Source organism: Pleurodeles waltl, chromosome 8 (genome assembly GCF_031143425.1).
Source record: "Pleurodeles waltl isolate 20211129_DDA chromosome 8, aPleWal1.hap1.20221129, whole genome shotgun sequence".
Lineage (NCBI taxonomy): Eukaryota > Metazoa > Chordata > Amphibia > Caudata > Salamandridae > Pleurodeles > Pleurodeles waltl.
In genome coordinates this window covers 539,158,403-539,177,883 of record NC_090447.1, presented here as the reverse complement: position 1 = coordinate 539,177,883, position 19,481 = coordinate 539,158,403, and the positions used below count along the sequence as shown (strand labels likewise).

The following is a 19,481-nucleotide window of genomic DNA, read 5'->3' as shown; positions in this document are numbered from 1 at the left end:
AAGCCTTGTTGCAAGCTATTGTAGCCTCGTTAATAATATTTTATACTGTACAGTTCATACTAACAAGTTGTAGAAGAGTAGGTGCTAAGGCAGGAGGGGTGTTTCCAGTTAGTACACTAACAGGCCGCAGCTGCCCATTCTTACAGGCTGAGGGGCCACACCCCCACCTTTTTCCGAGTGTGAAGTGTCTGTCAGGCTGAACACAAGTCAGCCTGACAAGTTTCTGGTACAGGTCAGGCATCCAGGAGCTGGACATGCGCTAAATGTGCAGCCTGCTGGCTGCCTGAGCTGAACTTTGCTGGGCAGAATTTACAGCTCCTGTGGGCATGACCTTTTCAGCTAGGCAAAGTTACTAGAGGCCCTCCCCTCATGACAAGGAGGTGCGTCACTGATTGCTATGAACCTGGGCGCTTCAGTTTTAAGCCCTGAAGTGCCAGGGCCGAGTGTCAATCAGTGACACCTTGTCCCAGAGTGGGTTGGGGTCAGTGATCTCACTGACACCATCCCACTCTGTGACAAGAGCGGGACTGCTGCTTTGAGGGAAGGCAGCAATCCCAACCCTCCTGGGACCTCCGAGGCTTGGGAGTGCTGCTTTCCCTTATTCGGAAGGCAGTGGTCCCAACTCTCCTGGGACCTCCAAGGCTTCCCTGTTGGAGCGGTTGCTCTTGAGGCAAGTTTTTTAAAATTTGTTAATGTTTGGTGCGTTCATGTGTGAATGTATATGTTTTGTGAGTGTTGTGAGTCGATGAGAGTGGGGTGGATGTGTGCATGTGTAACCTCTCCCGTCCCCTCCCTCGTAAAATTACGGGCTGCCACTGCTAACACGTGTTGTAGATTCTCGGGGTAATTTATATAAACTAGTGCCAAATGTAGACCAAGGTTTAGATTCAACAGTTTAAATATCAACTAGAGGAGGGAATGTTACAGAAAACATGGAATATGAATGTAAAAACAAAGCAATAAAAGACTACCGACAGAAAGGGCTACACAGCTGTACTTAGTAAAAGAGCATTGCATGCCCAACTTTAATACTTACCGGAATATGGTGAATAGTTCAATTGAGGACCTAATCGAATAAGTAATTTGAAAGGGTGACAGTTGAAGGCCAACTTCTGTTTAGTAAGCACATAAGAATATACAATGTTAAGACAGGCTCACTGGCACGTACTTGGTGTTTCCAAATAGATTGAAACCTGATTAGACAATTGGGGCAGGAAATCTAATCATTTCAGAGTATATAGAGATCTTAGGTTCACAATGATAAAGCACACGTTAATAAAGCAGTATTTGGTGCTAATATGCAGGCATTCAAGAATGAAGAATGGTTAGATTGCCACGCATTGTTAAAGCCAAAAATGAAGAATGTGTAAGAGATTAGGTTGAGTTTAGGGTCACAGGTGTTCTAGTGTTTTTCTGCTTTCAATCTGTAACTGACAAGTCAATTACTTCTTACTGGTTTGCAACAAAGCATTGTGTGTTTTTGTATATAAGAAGCTGTCCGTGAAATAGCAGATCGAGTCCAGCTGCCTGCCTGTGGGGGTCGATCTACCTGTGACAACAGCAAAGAGCTGCCTTTACATTGCCAAAGAGGAGTCTGTCTTTTTTTTTCTCCATTTTCTAAGATTTTTAATTATCCCACAACATTATTGTTGAGTTAATTGTGTTACTTTCATTAGTAAGGATTATGGCTAACTGCATGATAACTGCTCAGAAGCTTAATAGTTTGCTTTTCAAACTTTCCTCTGACCATGATTCAGAGACTGACTGCATCTGATGCAGAGGAGGAAGTCCAAGATTCTGCAGTGAATCATCTGATGACGAAGCCACTTGCAGTGTTGAGAAGCATAGCAAGAGGAATCTGGAGAGCAGTCTGGGGCTGAAAGGCTTTCCGCTGGAAGTGCTGAACTTTGGGTTTCCCCAAATACGGTGCTGTCTGTGTTGTCTGCCTTTAGAGGTAGTACAGGCGTGAGTCAATACTGAAAACTTTTTGCTTATACATTTCTTTTAGTTGTTTATGGACTACTTATTTTGAATGAAATTGTTGACTAGACTAATTTGCATGCTCCACAGTATTGAGGGACAGCAGTGCCAGATGAAGCCCCACTCTACAGCTAGCCAATAGATTCCCACAAACCTGGAGGAGTTGAAGTTGTTCTTGGTTTTAAAATTTTTTATAGGCTTTGTAAGGGTCCGCTAGTCCCTTGATGGCAACAGCTATATTTCCTAGTACCATGAGAGGCAATTGGCATTCGCTTCTGCTTGGAGTGCTTTATTTTACCAATGCTTCAGCATTGCCACAAGATCATCCTTATTGTGATCATCTCTTCAAGATTCCGCCTGTCCTTGATCATCTTGTATAACACTTTTCAGAGAACTATGTTCCAGGAAAAGAAATAGCTGTGGATTTGTCTTTGGTCCCATTTAAAAAAAAAAAATAAAAAAAATAAATAAATGTTGAATCGGTTTCTGAATACGCATGCAGAAGGAAATTTGTATGTACTACGCCGAATGCCCTAGTCCTGGGTTACGTCTGCCTGCATGTTTAAAATAGTACCACACGCAACTGAAGAACTGGGAGCAACCAATAGCAAAAATAAACGTGCTGCGGTGTGTGTGGACACTTTCCTGGCAATGTGCATGGACTAGTGCTTGGCTCGCAGTGTTTGTGGAATGGCATTCGGCTGGCAGTAAGTGCGCTGCCATTTGGTTGGCAGTGTTGTCGTAGTTTGACTCTGGCTCTGGGCAAGACCGCTGGCTTAAGGATGACAGTACTTATGTTTGTAGGTGACTTTTGTCCCAACCCTCCTCGCTCACAAGCAGCACCTCACCAAAACCCAAACAGTAAAAGGTGCTTTGCAGCAGACTTTACGCATGGACTCAAGAGCGCGACATCTCAGGGAGTGCCATGTTTAAACGGAGATTAACCCTTTCTCACATGAACGATATGTCTCAATCAAACACAGGCAATGAAGGAGATGCAGTAAAATTTTCAATAGGTTTTATTTAAAAAAAATGCAATCTACGATAAGTTGCATGGACTGCAATGATAAGGATAATGAACAGTGCAAGAAGCAGAATTGTGGACACGAGTCTTATTAATACAAAGACCCCACCATCTTGCAATAACATGGAATGACAGAAGATATGAAATATGTCCTAATACCCTAGCATGATGAACCTAATCTCTAACCTAAAGAGAGCTAGGTGTGTTAAATCTGCCAATGCCATGGCCATGAGCAGAGCCCCCAACCTTCGTTACCTTGGAATGAGGTCTCTAGATCAGACTCCGTAAGGACATGAAGACTGGGTCAGCGTCAAGGCGATATGCAGCATGGATAGCATTGATGGCATCTGGTAGGAATCCCTCTATGTGAGGTGCATTTATACAGATCTGCTCGGACCCCTAAAGTAGGTCTGTTTCCAAACAATAGATAACAAGACATGCTTGGGGCAGCAATTACATAAACAATTCCCTCAAAAGCACAAAGTGGGAAAGTACCTAATGTGAATATCTACATCTTATTTATCTCTGGCACTGATAGTGACGCTTTAGCAGAGTGGCACTGATAGCAGGAAACTGAAACGTTGTCCTAACTAAAAACAAGTCAGCCATCTTGGAAAGATATAATTAAATAACTGCGCTAAATCAGAGCAAGCTAAGTAGGGTAAAAGCCACTGCATGACAGGGCACAGGTCTGCAAGCCAGAAGGCTAAGCTAACTTCTGCTTCCCATTAAAACAAGATAGGATACACTAGTGTATGTGTGTGTAGCGATTTGCTGCTGGTCTCTACACACACATTGCAAGCTAAACATCAGTACATGCACTGTCAGCCACCAGCAAGTGTGATAGCTGTGTCAGACATGTGGGTGTATGAAAGTAATGTGCCCTTAAGTGGCCCGGCAATGTGAGTGCTGCAATGTGCTGGGCCTGTGGCTGCCAGGATGAATGATTTTGTGTGTGGAGCATGAAAGGTGTGTGAATGGCCTGTAATCGGTTGTTGCTTTGTCACGGTCTTACAGCCCACAAGCTGCTATAGGAGGTAACTTTCGTTTATTAACAATGTATTTAATTTTTGTGAAATCTCGTTAATAAAATGTACATTTTGACATTTCACTTACCCTCGTGCCAAATCTAACCAGTATGTGCGAGTGTGTACATGAGGAATGGATGTTTGTGCAGTAATATTTGTCTTTTCTGTCTTTTTCTGCCAGAGCGTATATTGTCCGTAGGGAAAATCTACCAACTCTAGATATTTTCGTAAACTAGACACCCCTGGAGGTACAAGCTGGAATGCCTTTTTTTTTTACCCACAATGTCCAGCAAACCTCAAAATTTGACTAAAACTACACACTTTCCTTGCAGTTCTGTGTCATATTTTTCCAAACTCTGAAGTAAACCACCCAATGTTTCCCCACTTGTCCCAATATAAATGCTGCCCTAATGGTGTGGCTGGGAATAGTGCCCGGGTCAGAACGGATCAAACTAACATCAACGAGGGTCATCATTAAGGGACCCTTCTTGACTTTGGTTTGATTTGTTCTGTTGCAGGCACTAGGCCCAGCCACATAAGTGAGGCACCATTTTTATCTGAAGATTAAAATAAATGCTGGATGAAAGGACATTTGTGGCTTCCTGCAGATTCCAGAACTTTCCATTACATAAATATGAGGAAAAAGTGCTTTCTTTTTAGTCAACATTTGAGGTTTGCAAGGGATTCTGGGTAACACAACCTGGTGAGAGCCATGCAAGTCACCCCATCCTGGATTCAGCTAGGTGTCTAGTTTTCACAAATGTACAGGTTTGCTAGGTTTCACTAGGTACCAAATGAACTAGGGCCCAAAATCCTCAGCTAGGCACATGGCAAAGAAAGGGTCAGTTTTCAGTGGAAGTAAGTGAGGTGCTCATGTTGCGTTTTGGGCTGTCTCCTGCCATGAGCAGGCAGTAGACCTATCCACACGTGATAAACTATTTTCATGGGGAGACTTAGGGGAACACAGAATAATAGAACAAGAGTTATTACCAATTGTATTTCTCTGCATTTGTGCCTTCCAAATGTAAGACAGTGTGTAAGAAATAAGTACATTTAAAAAATGCTCTCTAATTCACATGCTTGTATGCGTACTCACAAATTCAGATGTACAAATACCCATTGCTTCTAAACTCAAGATCTTGTGCCCATTTCGGAAATACACTGGTTTCCTTGACACCTAGTAATTGGCTCTGTGTTTCCTTGAGTTCCTGGAAAACCCACAAACCCTATATATCCACACAACTAGGAGGGTCCAACAGATGTAATGGTATATTGCTTTTGTAAATCGACCATTGTGGTGAAAAGCTGGAAATGAAAACGTCACAAATGCACGTTTTTCCAAAAGAATTTCAATATTTTTTTTATTCAACAATTATGGCTTGATAGAGTTCGGCGGATGGGGTTTCTTAGTCACAAATGTGGCGGATATCCCATCTGCCATATTACGATACCATTATATCCGATAGGAATCGTAATACGGTGGAGTGGATATCAGTCATGTTTGTGACAGAATAACCCATCTGCCAAAATCTAAAAAAGGCCCTTTGTTTTTTTGGGAAAACCTTGAAGGATCTACACAAATGACCTCTAACTAAATTCAGAATGTATAGCTTTGAGTGGTCCACCATGGGTTTCACACTCCTTTCCACCACAAACTGGAAGGAGTTGAAAGCACACAAAAAAAAAAATATATATCTGAAAAATAGGCTATCAGCCAGTAAAATGACAAATCAGTGGTTTAAAAAAATGGTTTTCTGAATCAAGTCTGCCTATTCCTGATAGCTGGGAAGATGGTGACCATAGCACCACTAACCTTCTGTTACTGCATTTTCCAGGAAAGTAGCCAGACCCTTTCTTCTGCAGCACTTTTTTCTAAGCCAGCCCCCCCCCCCCCCAAATCAACCCAAAAAAATAAACTAGCTGTATTTTGGCTAATTTCTTGGTCCCCACCAGGGGAATCCAAAAATCCTAGTAATCCTTTAAAATCCCCAAAATGCAGGAAGACCGCTATGGAAGCCAAACTACGCCAAATTGACCAAAAAAGGCTTAGTGGGTAGGATGGGGAGGATGGTGGGAGCAAATGTTCAGGGGGAGTGTGGCAGGGGATGGAAGGTCTAGCAGCAAAGAGGTTAAGAATTATATCAACTAATCACTGAAATATAAACACAGAAACTATTGGTTGTCTTCATATAACATGAAATATCAAGCATATTTGGACTTCAGCACAAATCCGCGAATCAAAAAATCCTTTTCTGTTTTGCCTTCTTTATGTACCTCTGTGGCAATTTTAAGGATCAAGGAACAACACCACAGGAAAATTATGTTGATTTTGCCTTTCTTATAATGCAACTATTGAACATATTGTATGTATCTGTCCCAAACTTCATGATGCCTGTCAGACATACTGGAAACTCCTTTTTAAAACCAGGGCACTAGGACAACATCTGAAGCCACAAATTTGTTGTTTGAGCGACGGATAGGTAAAATTACTTGTGAGCAAATTTTGTCTAATACAGAGATAAATCCCTGACGTGTCCAAGCACAGTTTGATCTTTCAGAAAGGCTACTTGTGAGAAAAAGCAAGCACTAAAAATACCAATGAAGAATGCATTGATCTCCCTATGACATCTATAGTATTAGAACCCAATTATAATGCATTTTAAGTGAAATCATTCTTAATGATACATTAGTTATGACTATTTCCTATATTTTACACTCTGCTTTTATTATTGTGACAGGTTTAAAAAAAAAAGAATTTAATAGATTAAAAAAATGTAATTAATGTTATGTTACTTTTCTAATCCCAAAAGGCTGCAGGTGCAAATAAAGCATTAACTATGAATAGCAAAGAAAAACATGAGAAAGAAATGAAATCCCATACCTACCTAGGTGATCTTGATAATGAGTAAAAGGTGAAAAGCACTGAAAGAGGAAAACTTTTTTTTATTTTAAACAAATGAAAGGCACTGCAATGTGTTTACAGATCCTACTAAAAGATTCCTTTTTTCTTTTTTTTAAATGAGGGGTTAAAGATTTCTTTGCAAAGTTACTCCATTTCTTTCCATTGGTTCCATTCAATTAAACTAGGCTTTCCACCTTATCCTCAATCACTCCTCCACTTTGGTTGATACAACCTGTGCTTTCCCGTAGCCTCTTTGCTACTGTTCCCCACTTTTTCTTATATATTCTCCCAACAAGCAGCTCTAGTTTCCCTTCACTATGTAACTCACATCTCGTAGTCGCTTGCACTTATGCTTAACCTCAAAGATGTGCTCTTGTTCTAAATAGGTCAACCCACATTACAGGGCATTCACTGCCATCTTTTCTTTCTCTATACCTTGAACAACTTCTTTCTCTAGCGTTTTTGTTTTTTAGGCATTGGGTCTGGATTTACCTCTGCTCACTCCCAAGTGTATAAATCCAAAAAGTCACCCAAATTCTTTTACTACAAAAGTGAGTTCTGTATGTTTTCCTGTAGTTGTACATGCACTTACTCTGCTACCCAGGTCATTCTTTGGCTGGGTTTGGCCATACACTATTGTGCAGAACCTCTGAGCTATACAATTAACAGAAGTACGAATAAAGATACGCAAAACATGAAAAATATTTTTTACATTTTTTTTCTTTATCTCAGTGGTTGCACATTGGTTTAATGAACTCAACCTCACAACAAAAACGTAATCAACAATACAACAGATTGCTAATAGTTACAGTCATAGGTAATAAACTAAGATGTAGTCGGAATCTATAGTATACTGCTATCATTTATATACCATATGTTTATTATGCTGTTTTGTGTGAAGTATTTTGTTACCAAAATAAAATGTGAGACCACATTCTCCAAGAATCTGACATTTAGTTGTAACAGTACTGCATACACAGTTGTGTTTGTGTCTGGTGATTGTTTTCTTTTAAACAAAGCATTATTCATTTACCCATAGTACATATTGTATGTTTCCTCTTCAATACAAATAAAGTTTTTGGCAAATAATGGCATCTATACAGAAAAATAGTTTCAAATCTTCAAACATTCAAGAATGCCTATAAAACTACATGTGAATAAAATGCAAACTTGCTTGTTGACAACAATATGCACAGCTGTTCCTTTGCCTTATTGATGTACGTTTTCACTTCATTTTGTTCCGCCATCATTATCATGAAACTTTTAGGAAACTGGATAGACTTTCCATTTTCATTGCTAGTTTTTTTTCCCACAGGGGGCTACATACATGTCATGCTTGATTGGTTAAGGGTTCAAATTTGTCATATCCAAAAGATTGTAAAACAATGTAGAATCACAATTGCCACTATTCAACATAAAAAGTTAACATAAAACAAAAAAGGTCTTAAGAATTTTAAACAAAACAGTTAAACAAAGTTTACAATTTACCTTGTAATATTTTACTAAAAACTACAAAAATCAAAAATAATTGTAAAAAATATGGTTAGAAACAACTTTAACAGACACTGGTACGCTGCATTTTCAACCATCAATATAATGATGGCAAACATCCATAAATACCTTTGTGTTCATAAAAGTACATAATGGGATTGTATAATAAACTAAAGTGGAGCTATTGAATTGTATTTAAGTAAAATAAAAACTGCAACACCAGATGTAATATGTTAATTTACACTCAGATTGTGTGTTTTAGGATGATCAAATCTACAGCTATAATATAAATAGATAGTAATCAGACACTGACATATAAGAGTTAGAATGGCAGTAACGTTTCTAGATGCACCAATTTATGGTTATTAGGATATTGTTTTTTCACAACTAGTTATGCTGCCAGCGGTTTAAATATTTTACATTCAATTTTGAAACTGTTAAGATAAAATACTTCAATCATTAGTATTGTCACAAAAGTAAAATGATGTTCATTCAATAATACATAACCTTTAATAACAGTTGTATTCTTTCTTAAATTTATAATTTAAAAACTATGTACTTTATGTGACAAATGTGCAACATATAAAACATGAAATAGGAAATATTTGGTACAATAGTGCTTGAAATAAACCTTAAACCAAGTCTAAATTAAAACAATTGCACAGGTGTAGCCTGTGAAATTAAGGTATTTAAAAAGAAAGAAACATTAAAATCTCTCAATAGGTATATGTATATATAACATGTATACTTGTATTTAACATCTTGACATATGTTCGAGGCATAACATATGATTTGAAAGAAAAAGATGAAAAACGTTATCCGTGCTGTAATCCGGTTACAACCCTTTACACTCCAATTACAAAATGCATAACATTTATGGTTTGTTAACTCAAACTAACTACATTTGTTTAATGTTTAGTAACATAGATTTAGAGTCACAATCATGTTTTGAGTGACTAAGGTAATCTTGAGTACATTTTGAATATCTTAAAGAACTCCTCAACCTACAGCCTCATTTCTTTCAGAGTTTACAGGAGTTATGTCTCAGCAAACAACACAGCTTATTTTTTGGTAACCTTCGGATCACAAACATGACAGGTCAATCGCTTACACTAGATTATTGGCATCCGCCTCATTTACTTCAAGTTTGATGTACTGTGTCAAAATTTAGGCACTTCTGCAAAGTCTCATTTAGAAAACATTATAAATATACTGGTTAACTCATTCAAGACTATTCACTTTTTTGTGTATGAAGACCATACTGTGCAAAGGTTTTACTTTTCTTTGTGTGTCTTACTCTAGAATTCCCATAGACAAATACAACTTTCTTGAGGTTTGCTGATGTTAAGCTCATTTGCATTCTCTGAATTTGTGCTTAACTCCGACTTTTACAAATCAGATTTACGGATAATTAGGGTACTTTATCTTGCTTTTCTTCCTCGTCTTATCTTTTTAAGGATCGAACATGATTATTGACTTTAAACAGTCATTAGGGACAACTAAATATTAAAATTGAGTTTTAAATTTGAATAGTTGTTTACAAATGTAAATAAATTATTGCTAAACCTGAAAGATTTAAAACATTCAATGTCTTACAACAATAATGGAACAAATCGTCTGCATCAGCTATTGTTATGAAGATAAGACAACATTCCTAGGAAGGAAACCATGTTTACAAATCCTTTAAAGTACACTTTACCCTTTAACATCACAGCTGGTATCAGGTAATTAACTATTTTAAGTGGGAATATACTAAGCATACCATATATATTATGTAATATATATAATGTTGCAGTACTAGCTGCTTAGTTTTTGTGATTTGTCCGTATTAAGAACATTTTTTTCTTAGCATGCAGTTTGTGGCAATTCTATAGAGGAAACGGGATAGTATGTACAGTAAGAATGCTTTGCTGTTCTCAATGAGGCGTCTTGACAATCCATTCCATTTCTGCTGATTATTTCAGTATGATCTGTCAAGAAAAATAAAGATAAATTATTAGACTGGCAGATTTTACAGGTACTGTAAAAATAAAGCCAGTAAACTGGTACTTTACACTGTAGTCTAATAATGATAAACTCAATATAATTTTAAAAAAATGAAACAAGACCTGTGTGCGTTTTTAGAAAATAGTATCTAAAAATTATATTCTATTCTGCAGAGGATGCAATGCATCAATTTGGCATGAACAATGACTTACACTTATCTTTCTGCTAAACTGCTAAAATGGCATGACTTGCATTTAAGCAAATGTTACTTCCTCAGAATGAGAAGAAATATTTTAATAAATTCTGCCAATGTGAAAACTAAAAAATCTGTGTATTTTGATCAATGAGTGATAAGCAGTCACACTTCTATATATGATTAAATCAGTAACGCACATTTGCACATTAAAAGGCTGCCACAGAAGCCTTCAATAAAACTATTTACAGTATGCCCATTGCATTCTGTTATGTTATAGTTACTTGAGTCTTCTAAAGCACATCTTGCTGCAGTATTGCTGCTTCAACATGCATAATTGAGGTATTTGTTGTTGTGGATCTAGAAATTATGCCACGGAAAAGTGTAATAATCTGCTTTTGAGGGCCTTCAAATTAAGGGCTTGTTTGTGCTGCAGATATTAGATAGGCACTGTACAACTGCTATCGGCACAGTAAATTCCAATGTGTCCCACATGTGCAAGATCATTTTCTCCATCACGATCTATGATATACAATCACAGATTTTAAACAACATCCAGGGAGATTATGTTACCATCCTTAAAACGTGTTAGGGAATCCACTTTCTACAGTGAATAAAAAAGGAAAAATCATAACATAACAGACCGCAAATGAGGTGACAACAGGGAGGGCTCAAAACTGTAATTAATCTGGCTATCGTAGAAAATATAAGACATGCACTAGGATCCAATTAGCTGTCACTAGTGGAACTCTTCAACTGAATCAATCTTATTTTGGAACACACCATTACTATCCTAAATTACGCAGACAAGACTGTTCATGCTTAAAGGAGAAATTATTCCTCTGAATTCTAAAAGGCAAGGTACCCTTAGTCAATGCTTCAACACAGAGATATCAGGACTGTGGTCTACCACAAGATACTTCTTTAAAAGAGGGATTACTAAAAATATTGCAGTACTGCATTTGTCACATTTATTTTACAAATGCAACTGAGAATTGCAGGTGCAAGACTAGTGATAACAGGAAAAGTAGTTGTGAATCATTTCCAGACTTACTTCAAATAGCTCACAATAAGATCACTGGGTGGATAGATAAACTCCTTTGCTAACCCGCAAACCAGACAGTGTCATTCTGCAATAAATTCTTAATTGAGGGACAATTAACAAAGTTTTTGGAAATTAACAGTGCAGATGAAGACTTATTCTTCATGTCATTTACAACAGCTGCCCATGACTCAAAAATGGACCTTTCCTATAAATTAAAAAATCTCCACAAGTACACTTACTACCCATCACTCTAAATCAGACAGAATATCTGATTACCAAATTACAGTGAGTTTTGTAAAAAGAAAAAAAAAACTCTTTACAGTGATGTTCATATCCCATTCCAACCTGAAGAAATACACTCATGCCAACCTTTAGCAGAGTACATTTCCATGTTTTCAGAGAGGACTAGAAGACTGAGGATATTGTTGATACCCACAAGACTTAATGAGTGCTGTAAACATTTAACCTGCTCCCTTTCTATACACTCTTATGCCTACTCCTTTGCCAGAGTATCTTCCTGGATAGGTGGAGTTCTCTACCTAAGCAAGTAGCTCACTCCATAAAAGCCCTTCACTCCATGAATAAATTATTCAGATTTGCATGCAGACATCATGTACTTCTCACCTATGGGCATGAAATCATTTGTGAAACAATCCTATGAGTTCATAATATGATTTTTTTTGTTTTTTTTTTTAAAGATAATGGTTTAATTTTCGGATGCAATCTGTAGAAAATCCGCTTTTTTTTTTTTTTACGATTACCATTCTTTTTCTCTGCTAGATGCTGTTTTTATTTGTGCATTGAGAATCCACCAACTGGTTTTTTAAAGCATGTGTTTCCTTTATGATTACACAAGTTAACTACATTTAGTTTCTGGTAACAACCTCCCTGTTCTTTGCATGAAGGAGCTGCAGAAAGGTGGATTCTCTATGCAGGACCACTTAGGAGGTATTCAGTATTAATGTGGTGGAGGCAGTGAAACCACCTTCTCAAGAAGTCCCTCAAGGAAGTAAGAGTGGAACATTTATGGGCGGGACTATGCCCACTGCTACAGTAAAGCTTTAATGGACACCGGTAGGAAAATGGTACAAGCCCATTCTTTCGTAGAATCCTAAAATCAGGGGGTGACCAAATTTGTCCAAGTCATCCCAGTCTTGGTTTTCCATGGGAGGGAATCCGTGTAAACATGCTATGCAAGGGCAGTTTAGTTTTTGAATGCTATTAGTAAAACCTTGTGAAACCTTCACACTGATCACAAAATCAGCAGAGTTTTAATTGTAAATTAGAGACTGCAGTAAACTATGGATGGAGAATCTGAGTGAGGACTGTACTCTTCCACATCTGCTAGGTACTATATCTGATGGTGTTTCAGACGGAAGTGCTGCATTTTACACAGGTATACTTCTGCTGTCTGTTTCTTGCGTGATAAGACACTGACCAATGACCAGAGGCAGGTTGTGTAGCCAGTTGGCCACTAAGACCACTCTTATGATGCCTCCAAATGACAGAACACAGTTGATATCTGAGCAAGACTGACAACCCACCATCCCTGTGGTGCAGGATTTAGGAGCAAAAAAAAGACTGCAGAAATGTAGGCCTGCAACCTGGAATGGCCCTACCAAGTGTTTTGTTCTATGAAAGGATCAGTGTCAGGTGATCTCCAGGTAACTCTCTAGGTTGTTGCCAGTTGTACCTCATTTGGCACTGGACTTGGCAAGGATTCTTTGCTGGAACTGGATAGTGAGTGACAAAGCAAACTTACACTCACAGCAAATTAGTATCCCTAAAGAGGATGGCACAGATTTGGTTGTCAACACCAAGGACTGAACTGGCAACTGAGAAAGGGGGCCAGCATCTATTCACTTAGACTCTTTCGCTGTTTGACTCTTGTCTGGGCAAGACTGCTGGTTTAAGGAGGACAGAACTTATGTTTGTAGGTGACTATGCCAGTCCTACAAGTCGCAACTGTCATCCCAAGCCTCCCAGATCACAAGCAGCACCTCACCAAAAACCCAAATAGTAAAAGGTGATTTGTGGCAGCCTTTACGCATGGACTCAGGAGTGCGACATCTCAGGGAGGTCTTGGTTAAATGGAGATGTCTCAGTCAAATACCAAGGCAATGAAGGCGATGCAGTAAAGTTTAATAGGTTTTATTAACAAGATTGCAATCTACGATAAGTTGCATGGGCTACAATGATTAGGATAATGAATAATGCAAGAAACAGAATGGTAAAAACGAGAATCATGAACACAAAGACACCCACCATCTTGCAATAACATAAAACGACATGAGATATGAAATATGTCCTAATACCCTAGTATGATGAACCTACCCTCTAGCCTAAAGCGAGCTGGGTGTGTTGAACCTAATCTGCCTGTAACATGTCCATGAGAAGAGCCCCCTACCATCGTTACCTTGGAATGAGGTCTATAGATCAGACTCCGTAGCGACGTGAAGACTGGGTCAGCATCAAGGCGACATGTAGCATAGATAGCGTTAATGCCATCTAGTAGGAATCCCTTGACTATCTGTCTGTGTGAGATGTATTTATACAGATCTGATCGTACCCCTGATGTTCCCAAACAATAGATAAGAAGACGTGCTTGAGGCAGCAATCACAAACAATTTCCTGGAAAGTACAAGAGTGGGAAAGCACCTAATGTGAATACCTACATCTTATTTATCTTTTGACGCCGATGTTGACGCCTTGGCAAAGTGGCACTGATAACGTAAAACAAAACATCTTCCTAACTAGAAGCACAGCAGCCACCTAGGGAAGATATAAATAAATAAATGTGCTAAAACAGAGCAAGCTAAGAAAGTGAAAAGTCACTAGGTGACAGGGGCATAAGTCTGCAAGCCAGGAGGCTAAGCTAACTCCTGTTTCCCATTATAATACAATAGGATTCACTACACCCACCCTCCGGAACAAGTATGACGCCACATAATGATGCCAGAGAAACTGAATGAATCCAAACTAAAATGCTCTGGATTAAAAACAAGGGAACATCATATTAAAACACAACTAAAATCTGATTAAAAACTTGTTAAAAATAGCTAAAACATATAAAGTGATCAAATGTCGACCATGACAAGCACAGCAGGCCAATGTTTTGAGTAAACTTTAGAATAGGCCAACTGTCAAATTGATCTAACAGTAGTCATGATCTTGAACAGCATCTTCAAAGTCATTAAATGGAAAGGCCCTCAAGAAAGAGGCCAGAATGTCAGATGTTAGATCAATGAAAGGATAGGCAGATGCATCCACGGAGCAGTAGTGCATGACCGTTTCTTGTGCAGAACCTCCGGCTGGGGCATCCACAGTGCCTAAGAGAGCCAGATGATCCACCAAAGGCGGCTCAAAAGTGGCCTCGCAAATCAGCCTTAAGTCTCAAGATGCACATCCGTGAATGAGCACCTCTTCGAGAACATCAACAGGTCTTGGTCCACAGGAGGCACTGGTGGAACAGCAAGGCACACTGTAGGCAAATGTTTGAAGATGCACCACACGCAGCAAAAGATTGGCTGCACACACCATAGGATTGGTCTGGATGACAATGACCAGTTACGCTCCAACTCTTTCAGCAATGGAGCATTAAACAACTAAACCATGTGTTCATGGCACAGCTGGACAGGTGGCAGTGGCTCCATCACTCCAATTAGATGGGAAGGCACATCCACTGCGAATCAGGAACAACAGCAGTAGTAGCCCGCCGATCAATGCTCAAGTCACAAGAAAGCCGCCAAACACACTGGGAAAGTGTGAATGGATGGCTGAAGAAATGCTCCGAAGACAGTCTGGAAGATAGACACAAATCCAGACCAAACAGCCTTAAAGAAATGGACAATCCTCGTAGTGCTCGATGCATTGAAAATTCTGGAAACCAGCTATCCAGAATGCTTCGGAAGTTAATATTTAATGAGAATTGTATCTCGGCTGATGATCTTGCTATCTGTAGAGCATACATCTCTGTAGCCGATGTCAACGCAACCTGTTTTTTGGAACAGCAACGCCTTTAGTCTGCTCAGCTTGTCATGATTTACATTAGCAGTATCAATGTGAGGCCATATTTCTGCTACTCTTCTCTCTTGTGTGAGGGGAATAAAACATGTCCACTACACGTAACAACCTTAGAGACTGAAATTGCGTAGGCAATTTCTGGTCACATACAGCAACAACTTTGGTCGCTCAGCCCCACACAACTTCCATTCGAAAGTACATGAAATGCTGGTCGAATCAAAGGGACAGGAGTATCCTTCAGAAAACAGGCCAAGTTTGCGACCCCGGCATTACAAAGGCCATGAAGGGACACCTGTTTGCAGATCATTTTATGACTAACAGTAGTCTCACATTCGCTTCCACTTAAGAAAGACCTTTGTTGCGCAGTTTAAATATTCACATTCAAAGGGCAACTCCCACTCTTCTTTAATATAGATATTGCCTAGCCGCTTGTATCTGCCCACAGCAAGATGTTTCAAGCATTTCAAAAAGCGAAACGTGAAATGGGCAAATTTATAATGCCAGGTAGGAGCAATACAGTTGATGGACTTTCTGCACCTGTGAAAGGCAACTTTTATATCTTCTTTGAGTGAAGCATGGTGAAACTTGCTTCTTTTTTAGCCATTGTTTGTTGTTCCTTGGATAAACTGAAAGCAGCAAACAAGTCACTAGCGTTAATAAACTTCCACGGAACGCAGCTGTTTTTTACAGTCTACGATCAACCTAACTGCATGATGGAATGCAGCTGACTTTGTCCATCGTATAAAAGGAACAGGTCCGTCTGAATAATATCAATCGTAGACGACACTATGTTCGTTAGCGAATAAATCCTGTTGGACAGAGTGTTCATGCATTTGTCGACAACAGCTAAATCCTTTTCTAAATTTTGTCTATCTGCCTTAAACGCGCAGCAGCTTCTATCTGAGAAAGCTTCCAGATCTCATTGTATATGGCATACATGAATCTTTTACAGCGTGGCTACCTTGGACCTACTAAGAAATCCTGTAAGTCTATATAGTCAGAAAGAGTGTTAAGACGTTCCTTAACTGTGGCTAACGTGTTAGTCTGTAACCACTGTTGGCACAGCTTACCCGCACTGTATGTTGTATCTATACCCATGTGTTGACCTGAGACAAAGCAAGTGTCTGGCCGGCTAATTCTGAAACTCCAAGAAAAATTCACAAAACATGCCTGACACCCATCTGTGTTATAGGTACCAGCCTGAACCTTTGCATCTAGTTCTTCCTCAGTGACATTCAGAAAAGTATTGTGAGTTATTAAATTTTACTGGTTTGGGGATACTGTGCGCACACATTGCCTTCATTTTTGCTAACCCCAGGCAGGATGTCTGTTGAATGGTGTCGTTCAAAAAGATCATCTGTATAGGAATAGGACACGCTCTAAATACATTTAAATAAAGCTTCCCTACCCTGTATTTGCTAATCTTATGTTCTTCATACACTATTTACATCAAAGGTGTTCTATCAGTATTCATAACCTTCAACTGCAAGATGGGAAACAAAGGAATCTGAGTAAATTACCTTTGTGTTGGTTAGCAAAATTTTCCTAATTTTTGGAGGTAGTAATTTGAAATAATAGGACTCTCCATTTTTGGTGTCGTGCTCAGAAAAATAAGTCAATTTATCTGCATAATGTTTCGGGCTCCCTGCAAGTGGAGTTCAACAGTGTTGCCACTGTGTGGAATTGAATACTGGTCTGTGTCTAGTTGCACAGTGCAGGTATTAATGTCCTCAATTGTAGAAAATGTTCCCATAATTCTTTGAGTTAGTATACACATCATCACTTTCAAATATCGCGTAGACCTTCATTTCAGTTAACATAGAATCCACTGTCTGGACATCCCAATCATCAGATACAACACCAGGTGAAATAACATCAGTCAGATATTTTTAAGACATATGGAATTTTAATGATCTAATTAGGCCCGTATATATCAAATGGAACTTTATCCCACACAATCCCATCAGGAATCAGTACTGCTGAAATGTTCACAAGGGACAAGTCTCTTAAGACCTTATGTGAGGAAAGATATGGAGTTAAGACTTCATCAACAGGCTCAACAGAGGAACGTTCAGGAAGGTAATGACCATTTGTAAGCAGGAAGAAAACAGTCACAAAACCAATCCATAGAAAAAATGTAAGTAATGTCAAGAATAACCACAGATAGTTCCATGGATAACTGAAATAGTTATTTTTAAGCCATATATACAGCTTATGTGTCTTTAAAACAGTTTTAATCACAGGAGAGGATGAAGTTGAAGAAAAGTCATCAATATCAATGAAGTAACCAGAAACAGTCTCTGCATATATAGACCTGGTGTATTACTGGTGGATGGATCCACTTCTCGTGGGGGTCATAGTAGATGTCCGTTTGTGTTGGAATAAAAGACAGCCACAACTTGGACTGGTGAGGTCGTTGAGGTGGTAACAGGAATCATCAGGAGCTAATTTTCCACCCTCCCCATGCTTGAGGAGGCATCTGTAGCATAGTTGGACATGCTTGTGTAGTAAGAAGTATTGTTGTTTCTTCTTTGAAGCGGTATGTCCTGTTGGGTAGTGAGAGGGGCACTGGGAACTATCCATGGGGCCTCTGGGTCTACTGTGCAGGATCGGTCACATGATGAAGTTTGATTCCGTCAATGGAAATAAGTCTGTTAGCTTTGGAACCTGGCAGCGGTGGTAAGATGACAGTTCTGGTACCGTGTATTCCCAGGACTAGGACTGGTGCTCTGTAAGACGGGCCGAATTCCTTTTTCACCGCAATCTTTTCAAGAACCAGACCCCCAACTTTAGGAATCCAACCAGTAGATGTTGTCGGTAAATCCCTTATTCCTATGGTGGCAGCACTGGAGGATGAATTATCACGGAATTGCTGAAGCCCCTACAAGACAGTGAGACATTCATTTATGTAAAACAGTGTATCTGCTGCCACCAAAGCAGGGCAATCAAGATCTGAGCAGGGCAGATGGCGTTAGTTGGGGTCCAGAACAGGTACCCTTCATGTGGGCTTTGGGGTGGCCCCCTGACCAAGGCCTGGTGCATTGTTTGGGGCACAGGAGGATGTCAGAGCATGAGATGGGAAGCAGGAGCCAGTGGAGCATTACTTGGGTTTCTCAAGTTGGCTCAAGAATTATGAAATCTGAGCACCCATCAGATGTGTGCATCACTCCCCCAAGAAAGATGACAGCCATGCATCGCAGGACAGCTGCTGGCAGTTTGTTCTGAAATATGCCACGGAGCAGAAGCAAGATCTCCAAAAAGACAGAGGAGGAGGAAAGAGTACACAACTTAAGAAGAACACAAAGGTGCAGTTTTGTGCACATCGACACATTTAGTGTGGCAACTAGCAGAATGGGGGTGGGGGGGTGCATGCAGGGAAGCATATACAATGTTTGGACGTGTACTGCTGTCCAATCATATAAACCCTTGCCTATTAAACAAAGAGGTTGAAAAAAATAAGACTTTCATCCTGTGCCTTGTACAATTTGCACAGCTCCAGACATCTTCATCCTGTGCCTTGCATAATTTGCACAGCTCCTCAAAGTTGGGGCTGCAAGTGACCCCTATTTTGCCAACTTAAAGCAGGGCCAGTCCATCATATACCACCTAAGACTTCAGTGAAATTGCCAATGACACAGATTGGAAGGTCTCACAGATGAAGGGTACTCTGGAGGAATCATAATCCAAGGTGGAGCAAACCGAGAGGGGGTACAAGGGCTCTATTTTAATGCTGGTCCGCGCTCGATTGCAGGAGGAGGCGGAGTGGTTGGATAATTACATAATTCATTTTGACTCATTCATAAAATGTG

The 19,481-nt window shown here is 39.5% G+C and overlaps 1 protein-coding gene across 32 annotated transcripts in view; it reads right to left on the bottom strand.

The window, feature by feature from the left end:
* Window positions 1-7,636: 7,636 nt before the first annotated feature.
* The window catches only part of MBNL2 (muscleblind like splicing regulator 2), a 563,412-nt gene continuing 551,567 nt past the window's right edge, over window positions 7,637-19,481 (bottom strand). For 31 of the 32 annotated variants that reach the window (XM_069204579.1, XM_069204591.1, XM_069204575.1 and 28 more), the window contains one exon: window positions 7,637-10,395. In XM_069204579.1, the coding sequence (XP_069060680.1) occupies window positions 10,381-10,395 (15 nt within the window). In that variant the 3' untranslated portion in view covers window positions 7,637-10,380. The remainder of the gene's footprint in view (window positions 10,396-19,481) is intronic. The other variant, XM_069204594.1, reaches the window with a different exon arrangement.